Genomic DNA, 10681 nt, shown 5'->3' on the forward strand with positions numbered 1-10681 from the left:
TGCTGAAACACACCACACTGAAACATTATCAACTGTTTATCAATGCATGCTGAAATACACCACACTGAAACATTATCAATTGTTTATCAATGCATGCTGAAATACACCACACTGAAACATTATCAACTGTTTATCAGTGCATGCTGAAACACACCACACTGAAACATTACCAACTATTTATCAATGCATGTTGAAATACACCACACTGAAACATTCTGAATGATAAACTTTATGATATCATCCTGAAATATTCTTGATGGTCGTTTATGTTTACTGAAAAACTATATATCAAATGTAGCAGCTTCTGGTGCGAGTTTCTCTGGTTTCTTATTCCTCGAGTTCAGAAGAATCAGTGCCAAGACACTCAGCCCAACAGTGACTGCGTTGCCACAAACATTCATTCCTGTGACTTTCATTCGTTGATCCACAAGGTCGTAGAGTGCACACGATCCTCGTTTCCCGCACGCATAGTTCCAGACAATACAGGTGGTGTCGATAATCTTTCCATACACAATAGGGCCTGGAAGGTATACTGAAAACCAAACCATTGAAACACGTGTGACAAAAGTGTCTGTGTTTGAGTGAGTAAGTGAGTGAGAGAGCGAGTGAGTTTAATTTTACGCCGCCTTTAGCAATACTCACGACGGGGGACACCAGCAATGAACTTCCCACATTTTACCCATGTAGGGAGTCGAAAACCCCACAGCCCCACTTGTTTGTTAACAAGACGCTGATATCGTGTTATTACACACACGTACTTACAAACATTTGATGCATTGCGCATGTGTTGTGGATTGCTCAACCCTATGGTCGGAAACACCTGACTAAATAGTGCTTGAAATGCGATTCGTAACAGTCTTGCTACATGTGCTGCAAACTGAATTCAGTATACGCATCAGGTACATAACTGGACTGATGAAGCCGACCAGGACACAACAGATTTTATTTGACGGTAGCTGTGGATGACTCTGGACCATGTGAAAGTGCACCACGTTACAGGTGAACTTATCTCTGGAAAACCCTTCTTATCACATTGAATTTGATCAAAACTTTTTCATAAAAAGGAGCTTCATTTTGAAGCCATTAGCGCTTCAACACATAATAGTTACAAAATACGAAAGACATTGTAACAGTACCTACTACCTTCAGGCTTTCAAAACTGACTGCAAGATCAATTGCCCTAAACACAGAACATTCCTAAGTTTGTATGGTGTCCACAGCAATACATAGACCCTCTCTAAGATAAAATTGCAGGTGCACCGTGTACAACGTGAAGTTATCTGCAAGTTTCAGTCTGAACGAGTTGTGCGAGAAGGATAATATGTTCATTATAGAACAGTTTTCAGCTGCCACAACGTGAAGTGATGTTGAACCAGGGCCCTTCGTCAACAGCATACTTTCAGGAGTGAATAGTCAGTGAGGTGAAATGGAGTTTAACGTCACACCTGAGAATATTTGGCTCATATGACCACCTGCATGCACGTGTATGTGTGGCTGTTTGTACTAGCCAAGGACTTAAGTTGGTTTTATAGTGTAAATGAGTTAAGATTCAAAGTCACTTCGGCAATATTTCAGCCCTATTGTGGCTAATTCAAGTTATGGATGGATAATAATAATTAAAATGAAATTATAAACACCTGCCAACGGAGGTCAGTGAAACAACAAGACTATCACAGCATCAAGAAATAACACCAGCATATGTCTCTAAATTTGGCTTTCAAATAGGGACAATACCGTATAAAGATGAGCTATTGATCAACTGGTAGTAGATCAACATACTAGGGACAATGGCGACTTAAAGTGCCTTTATTGGGTTTGGGTGGGGTGGAGGGTTGGTCTAGTACAGTGTGTACAGTGAGCATCCGTGCTACATATACGTACCCAGAACAGACACAGAAAAAGTGTATAGGCCCACTGCCATTGACTTGTCTTTCTCCGCCACACTTCTGTTTTAAAACACAAGGTAATATTAGAAGTGTTCCTTTACCGAGAGCCTTAGAAACTTTAACATGTACCAGTATTTTTAGCCCGAGCAACTAAATACAACAATGATATCAAAGATGACATCACAAATGCATGCTGGCAACGTTTCATGGATGTATAATCGGACTAATGTCTCGCATCCAAAGTTTCTCATATCCATTCAATAAGTATTGTTGGATATGTCTCCAGAACTGGCTTGACCAATTATCTCTATCAAATAGATGTCTATAATACAGAATGTTTAGGCAATCTATATACAAAGAAACCGATTCATCATCTTTGATTGGAAATATATAGAACCATAGCAAAATTTCGTTGCTCATCCCATGATTCGTTAACAGCAACATGTACATACTGGAATAGAAAATGACGATAGAATTTGTAAACTATGTGACTTGAATCTAATCCAAGATGGATATCATTGTCTTAGTGACTGTTGAAAAATAAGTATCTTAAGATATATATCTTTGTAAATCATAATATTTATAAAAATTATGTCTCAATTAATCTATTCTAAGCTAAGGACATCTAGAAAACATGTCAGTGTTCCTGTATCTTGCCTTTCTACACAGAAAAAAAACTATATTCTCTACTGCCGAATAATATTGTCTTTATACATGAACATGAACTTTAGTGGTGTCAGTACACGTACTATATGTGGTCAATAACCTTCCGTGGCTAGAGAAATAATGTTGTTGTTTACACGTTGCTGCAGAGCCGTGTAAATGCTTAATTGAAGTAATTGAAAAAGTATAGTTCCCCGGAGCAGTGTGCGGAACTGTTTCGAAATTTTGCGAGTCAATCTGGCTAGTTATGCCTGGTCTGAAATTTTTATGTAGACAAGGGTTTCATCACTTAGCTAATATGACGAACATATTGTCGGGTCATAATCTTGAATGATTTAAAATCGTGGTCTAACTTAACAAGTCAGAGAGAATGGTAAATTTACAAAATGACCTCATGAAAATTCGCTAGCCAGTCGGGACAGTCACTGTGGAGATTTACTGACCCGACTCTGTTTTTACTAGCCACGGGCTAGCGGACCAGTGGGTATTTCATACACTGGCGCACAGAGAATGCAGTAGCCTGAAATTGTATGGACTTCTCTAACAGTCAAAAAAACCATTGACACTAATGTGGTCAATATTCCTTACTGGCTTGAAAAGCCAAGCCATTGACCGATACCAGGGGCAGCGACATTTGTCGTGGGATATTAAGGGTACGATATCAAGCTTACTGATCGGTATGATCTGACTACTGTATCCATTAAGTTGCATTATCATTATATACTACAACACCAGATGTGCGCAATGTGGCCTGTATGTTGTGACCCTGCCTCGTGAGTGAGTTAAACTTTTACATCGCATCGGCAGTATTGCAGCCATATAGCGATGAGAGCACATTAAATAATATTAAATATATGTCTGCAAAGGACAGTAAAACAGTATCTTCAATATCACTGTTTAGGTACAAAATATACCAACTTTTATTGGAAACATTAGTTTCTCAGCTACTAGTATGTTAATTAGTATGACTTAAAACTTGGTTATAAACCACTCCCAACCGTATGAGAACAAGATAGCCGGGGACGAAAACAATGCCTTCACTCAAAGCGAAAAGAGCCGTGGCGGCAACGTAGGGGTAGAGGTAGGCACACCCGGTTTCACAGAAATTTGGGCTTACGGAACCGCCTCCAGCAGACAAACAGTCTCCGTAAGTCTGAAACAAGTTGCGTATATCTGAATATTTATCAACAGATATTATTTATGCCAAACAATTAATATAAGTCAAACGTTATCACGTCAAGGAAAGTAAATTGCAGAAACATAATGTGTTGTTCGATCGCACAATCACAAATTTGCAAGGGTTTAAGTTAACGAAGGAGCGCCCTTTCCATGAACTAATTACGCCAATCAGAAATGACTTCAATTTATACCACGGGGGTTTGTGTTGCTGAAAATAAAACATCCTGGGTGCAACAAGCCTACACTCATATCCATGTACTTATAAAGAAGGAAAGGGATGTAACGCGCACAAAGTTGTCAAACACCCCACTCTCGATTATGGGCGAATTCTGGGTGAGAAATTTTGGAATACACAGCCGCAAATCTTACTGAAATAGCGCTAGATAAATTCCCTTTCAAATGAATCCAAAATTATCAAAATCAGTGCACTATGTACCAAGTAACCTCGCTTGGAACTCGGGAAAAGACAACCTTTTCATTTGTACACCAAAAACATGCCTACGAAAATCATCACCCTCGGAGAAGAAATACTACGCATTTCACTTAAAACATCCGATCGGCGAAAAGACATAACGTTCCCGTAATCGCTAGATATTCCGCTTTCGTTATACAACCTCTCAAATGAAATAGGTTATTCTTTTACCTACAATACACGGATTTATTGTGAAATTGGCTGTGATTTATACGTTTTACTCCCACGTGCTTCGTTGAGGTTCCTCTCTACTTGAAACGATTTCATGGCTAACTATTGTTGGCATGTTTGTTTAACTCCTTATTCAGCAACATTCCACTACTAATATTGACTACACTAAAATCACCAGTTCTGAGGCCGACACACAATTTGTGAAGAATACCCCACTCTATGACTGAATCCTCTTTTACTCTGACTCAGGACTCTTTGAACTCATTTAAGAACTACTGAAGCTAAACGTGAATATAAGCAAAACTAAAATAGTACCATTTGGAGGAGGACCATCAAGAAGCACACAAAAAAAAATCCATTTGGATGGTATGTTACTTGAAATAGATAGTTATACCTATAACGCTCACAGAAACAGACAACTCGTTTCGAGTATCAAAACTGTAAGTAATAGTGCTTCGAAAGCAATGTATAATTTAGTTAAAAAAGCTAGAAAGTTAGACTTTAGATTGCTTATTGTGAGCATCTGACTCAATGGTAACACCCAAGCGTGGTCTTTCGAAAACCTTGAAATTTTAGAGAAGATTCATTCAAAATTCTAAAGACTCATTACAGGATTAAGGAATCCAACCCCTCGTATCGTGCTGTACGTGGAACTAGGAAGATTTCCTATTAGAATTATGATATATAAACGTTTAGTAAACTTTTGGCACAAGTTAACTTACCAAGGTGTTTTTAAGCTTGCCAACCGATCGTTCCAAAGATGAACAAATAAAAAATATAATCCCTGGCTACAGCACGTTTAAACTATTAGACACTACTGGACTCTTATGTTTTTGAAAATCCATCAACTTGCACAACCTAGTGGCTGGTCTCAAAACCTGAATATATTCTTAAGGATCATTTTATCCAAAACTGGCACACTGACATTATTTCTAACCCCAAGGGAATTTACTATCAACATCTAAAGTCGTTTCCTAATTTTGATGAATATCTCTTCCTCCTAAACGTATTTCATTGACACTGTTGAGATTTACAACATGTAATCATAATTTACCCATAGAGACGGACCGCTGGTATAATATTCCAAGGGACGAGAGAGCGTGCCAGCTATGCACTTCTAAAAACATTGCGGACGAGTACCATTATATTTTCAATTGTAAAGCATTAGATACTTTGAGGAAGCAATATCTACTCCCCATCAATTACTTTTTTCTAATGAAATAAAGTTTATGAAATTATTATCTGTTAAAACTTCGCAAGATATAGTGAACCTATCAAAATATATTGTAAAACTATCATCCCTTGTCAGAAGAAGATGTTAACATGTTGTTTTCCTGCCATTTTGAATCTGAGCTGATTTTGTATTTGTATATATGTTAAGATTATATGCTCTTGTACCACCAAGGTGGTTTTTGAAAATAAAGAATGGAATTGAATTGGAATAGCAGTATCTGTGCCGTTTTGAATACCCCCAGGCAACTTCGAGTTCCCTTTCCCGTTTTATTCGTCTCTTACAATGTAGACACACTTACATTTGTAAACACCTATAAAATTATCAGGTGTGTTCACTCACCCCACTCTATATCAGAGGGGCCAAAATGATCACGCCCTACCTCAACCTTTAAAAGAAACTTTAATGACTCTTACAGTATCAGTCTGGTTGTGACATCCCGCGTGGCATGGCGAGAAGAACGTGACGTTACCATTGCAGACCGGTAGAAAGGGGACATTGAGGCAGTCACATGAACTCGGACCCTCATCAAGGACAACCTTCTCTCTGAAAATGTGACAATGTCAAACAGTTAATATCACTGACAAAGTCATTCTACTTTTCTCACAGCGTAGTTGTCTAATTTTGAAAGATCATTTTGCTGACTTACTGGTTTCTCTGTAGTCCGCTTATAGTTTGGTTGTCACAGCCAAACTGGAAGTTGAGGCACTGAGCAAGAGTGGCCAGAACGTACGCCCCGATCATTACTTTGAGGCAACCACTTCTTTCTAACTTGAAACGCATTGCAATGACACCTCCAAGAAATGTCCCCAAAAGTGTTGGTATCACTAGCACGACACCTAAACATTGGTAAAAGATATACAGGAATGTGTAACCATGGATTTCGCACAATTCCTAAAGTGTCAGTGATTTCTCTTGACTTTTGTAATTTCTAAGTGGAAATGTGATGGTCAGGGTTCCAGAAATGTAACTGTGGCCCTAACCATTGTAAATGTTTACAAGCGTGACTGAAGACTACAAAGATATGGAATGAAGTTGAAATGCCTAAAACTGTGTCAGAGAAGGAAATTAATTTTTCACGTGATATTTCATTTGGATGTTAAGGCAAACACAATGATCCATTGAATATTGTAACGTTGGTGGTTTAAGAACATATATAGAAAAAGCAGAAAATGCAAACTCTGAATACTAGATACATAAAAGAGGAAATCATGAAATATGATGAAGCAACAAATATAATAGCTTTTTCATATCGTAATTACGCCAAATCTTTCAGCTTCTGCTCCTCATGCCATACATTATCTGCCAATCTTTTATGACTAGACTTGTAAAACATGTAACATTCGATATACATGCTTAGTTCGACCATTTTACTTATTTGCGAACACTGATATGAGAGTGTAATTTCTGTAAATTGTATTATTTATTAAGTAATAATTATTACTGGGTCACATTTTGTATCATAAATGTTCAGTGGTATTAGTATTTTATTGGCAGGCGTTTAAGGTAGTTCTATAGAGTTACCTCCGTTTGATTATATTATGAGGTAAACACGACGCTGGCCTAAAGAATTCCACGTTCATGGCGATGGTCGTAAGTGCTCGAACTTTCAGGAATTGATGACTGTATATATAAAGGCTAGTTGCCGTGTTGTCGACACGGAAATACACGGATACAGATTAACCGGAGTACATATCTGCCAGTATCCGTCAGCGCTTGATCAACATAACCACTGCCTCACCGCTCGCAGTGTTACATTCTGCATAACTGTTTCTCACTCTCCCACAAAGACTTCGGTGAGTTGACATTATATTTGTCACCCATTACGTTAGAATTGTATTGTTGTACATGAAGCATCTATTGCGAAGCTCTGTATTTTGCTTTGTATCTTGCCTTTGTTTTTGCTGAATACAGATATATTGAAAATTTCAAAATTCTCAGTGATATACATTTTGCCGGTCCTGAGGGGATTTCTTGCGCCTTTCGTCACGGCAAATTTTTAACCGTAACAACATCAAAATGTTTGACAATCAAGGAAACACTGTACTGTGATGCTTGCTTTACGGTGCTGTACTCCTGAGCGTATACTGTGTAGCCGCATTATTAACTTGGTGCTGTCTATTGCAGTCAACAGTCAACATCATGAGTCAACATTTCAGGATTGTTATCAAATTCCTTCAAATGTTTTGGAATACACGAATTCCCTGGGAATCACAGTGATTATATGAAATTAAGATGGACATAGTAACTGATGATTCGTTATTTTGGACCATGTGATGTGATGACATATGGGGTAATAATATACTGAGCAGACCTAAAATCAGGTTAGACTTCCAGGCAGGAATGTTGAAGATTGTTTCCAGATACTTGGCCCCAAATGAAACGAGCCCCACCGCAGCGATCGTTGCAGTAACCATGGCGAGGTTGTTTACAGTGTAGACAGGGTTACTTACTACCCTGAACAGCGACAGAGGCAAATCTGAAAGTGAAGAAAAGCTTTAGGTTGAGAATAGATTACATACTCAAAGCTACTTTTTTCTCATATCATGAACATATTTACTGTCATTTCGAAAAAAAGGAAGATCCTAACTGTCATATTTTGGTGATTCGGGTCAGGATATGTACGACATGAGGTCAGGTGTAATGCCGTTCTTCGGTGGATCCATTTCAGATATTACAAATTACACTCACCGAGTTTTAACGATAGATGAATGGGAATCTGTGACCGTCATGTGAAAGAAATACGCAGTACCTTTTACTTTGTCACAAAATGTTGGCTCCTTGTCATCATCAGATGGGACAATATGTCGGCCTTTTATTTTCTTTGGGAAGAAGAACAGTGGCACTGCAGTAAGAAGCGACACTCCACCGAAGACTAGAAATCCAAGCCACCACGCACCAATCCACCTTGGGTCCTGTGGGGTCAGAGACGTAGCTACAAAAACAGTGAGGCGAATACATGTAACATGTCGAAATGAAGAATAAAGGGCTACAAGGTTCCACACCAAAGGCATCATGAACAGTGGCAAAGAAATACAAGCGTGAACATATGCACATCCAGGAATTTTTAAAGTGGGTTTGGGTTAAAACTTTACTTTTTTGTTAATGTTTAAATCTATATTGAAAGAATATCATTTTTACTTACGGGATATATCAACTGGGATTTGAGAAAAGACGCCCCCGAGAAAAAAGGCCAACGCTGGTCCAAACATTGTCAGACATAGAAGTGTCCCTGACAAAGGATGAGATGCATATAAAGTAGTGATATGACAGATGGTGCTTCCAAAGAGACCATCCAAAGTATGACAATGTGCCTCCATGTCCAAATTACTTTTGTCCGTGAGAATCTCATAACATAGTATATGTGGCCAGGTAGTCAGATCAAACAAACATGAACATGGAATTAAATTATCATCTCATTATGAAAACCTCACGGACTGCTATCACATAGTTCTTTACATTTTCTGTTTCAGAGCTTTTCAGGCATTGTAGACTGATCGAAAATCAAATGAACACTGTGTGAGATAATATTACTCTGCTTGTTTGCGTTGTCTAGAAAGTCCTCGACTTTAGTTTGGAAAAGAAGCTCATTTCATTACTTCAAACACACTCCTTCACTCTTACCTAGAAGGAGTCCTGTTCTTTTTCTATCGGCCACGTTGTTGTCAATATACTCTGATGCCAGCGGTGTCCTGGGTGATTTAGCGACTCCTTGCAACAACAGGGCAATAACCAGGAGCCAAAAGCCCCATCGCTTCTCCTCGAGGGGGCTATCTGATCCAGCCTCACACGTTTCATTTTGTCTACTCTCCCGTCCAGACTGACTACATAAAAACTTCTCTTCATCGCCAGAGTAAGTGGTGTTAGTGACATTGTCTGCCATGCTGCTGTCATTTGGCAAAGTCGAGGGATCCATGAAATAAAGCAGCCCACCGAGAACTCCCGATGAGCCATAAACCACCGTACTGACGCCAAGCACTCCCGGGATGTGCCTCATTCGGAGGAAGTGGCTGGTGGCCAAGACTGTGGCAAGGTAGCCGATATCATTGCAACTCAGGAGGGTTCCACTCGTTGCACTGTCAATGTTGAACACCTTCTCCACTGTAGTTATCTGAGATGATAGATAAACCGTTATTGTTTGCATTAAAAGGGAGGCAAATCCAACTGATATCGTGAAAGATCCAACTGTCCCACATCTTTGCATATATGACGGGGAGCATGGCCCAGCTCCACGTGATGTTTCCTCTTCATCCGAAGCACAGATGCTGTCTGTAGCTGTCTTGTCCACTGTATTTTCACAGTTTACTGCCAACTCTCTGTATGATGCCTCTACTGTAACGTTGGATGCCATCACTATTCCCCAACAAACGCAAATGTATAGAATTAGTTATCAGTCTGGTCTAATCTTGTGGTAATCTATAGGATTGGATTAACCTGAAGTTTTTAGCATGTAGGTGTGGAATCTGGACGTCCAAATCAAGAAATGACCTTCAAGCTTTACATTGTCATGTGGACATTTTGTTCCGAAGCCATGACTTACCTTTACAGGCCATATGCTCTTAAAGATACATACGTTACAAACGTATCTAGATACATACATTACAAGAACATCTACTTTAATGTGCGTATATACTTACCAGCTGTCTTCAAAATAAAGTAAAATATTTCCTGTCTATGTCGTGAGGGTTCTATTTATACCATCAGCGATGATTTCATGCGGCATTACTCAGTTCGATTCATGGAATTTAATAACTTTTTGTGTCCAGAATGTGTATAAACGTATACAACGTGTACAATATGGGCATGGACATCTATTGCTCGCCCTTGAGTACAGGTAATCACAAATCGAACTTTAAAGTGTGAAATATTAGTTATAATGAAATAGGACTCAATAACCAATGGTCACCAGATTGTATATAATTCTGTAAAATATCAATAATAGATGTAATTATAATATATGATTTAACGTCTTCCTGTAAATTCTACACCACCACACATTGCTGCCTATCGTAACGAGAAAAACAGCGTTGACAGTTTTGTTCAACTGATATGATACCTTTCTAATATGATACACATGAA

At 38.8% G+C, this 10681-nt stretch overlaps 1 protein-coding gene across 1 annotated transcript; it reads right to left on the minus strand.

Annotated features, from left to right (window-relative positions):
* Positions 1-281: 281 nt before the first annotated feature.
* On the minus strand, positions 282-9953 carry LOC137277247 (solute carrier organic anion transporter family member 2B1-like). Its single transcript, XM_067808909.1, has 9 exons — positions 9227-9953; positions 8748-8834; positions 8355-8537; positions 7917-8081; positions 6252-6441; positions 6019-6148; positions 3548-3702; positions 1882-1946; positions 282-532 (listed from the first exon to the last, which is right to left on the minus strand). The coding sequence occupies exons 1-9, from the start codon at positions 9951-9953 to the stop codon at positions 282-284; spliced, it is 1953 nt and encodes a 650-aa protein (XP_067665010.1).
* Positions 9954-10681: the final 728 nt, after the last annotated feature.

This window comes from Haliotis asinina, chromosome 3, assembly GCF_037392515.1.
Source record: "Haliotis asinina isolate JCU_RB_2024 chromosome 3, JCU_Hal_asi_v2, whole genome shotgun sequence".
In the NCBI taxonomy this organism is placed as follows: Eukaryota; Metazoa; Mollusca; class Gastropoda; order Lepetellida; family Haliotidae; genus Haliotis; species Haliotis asinina.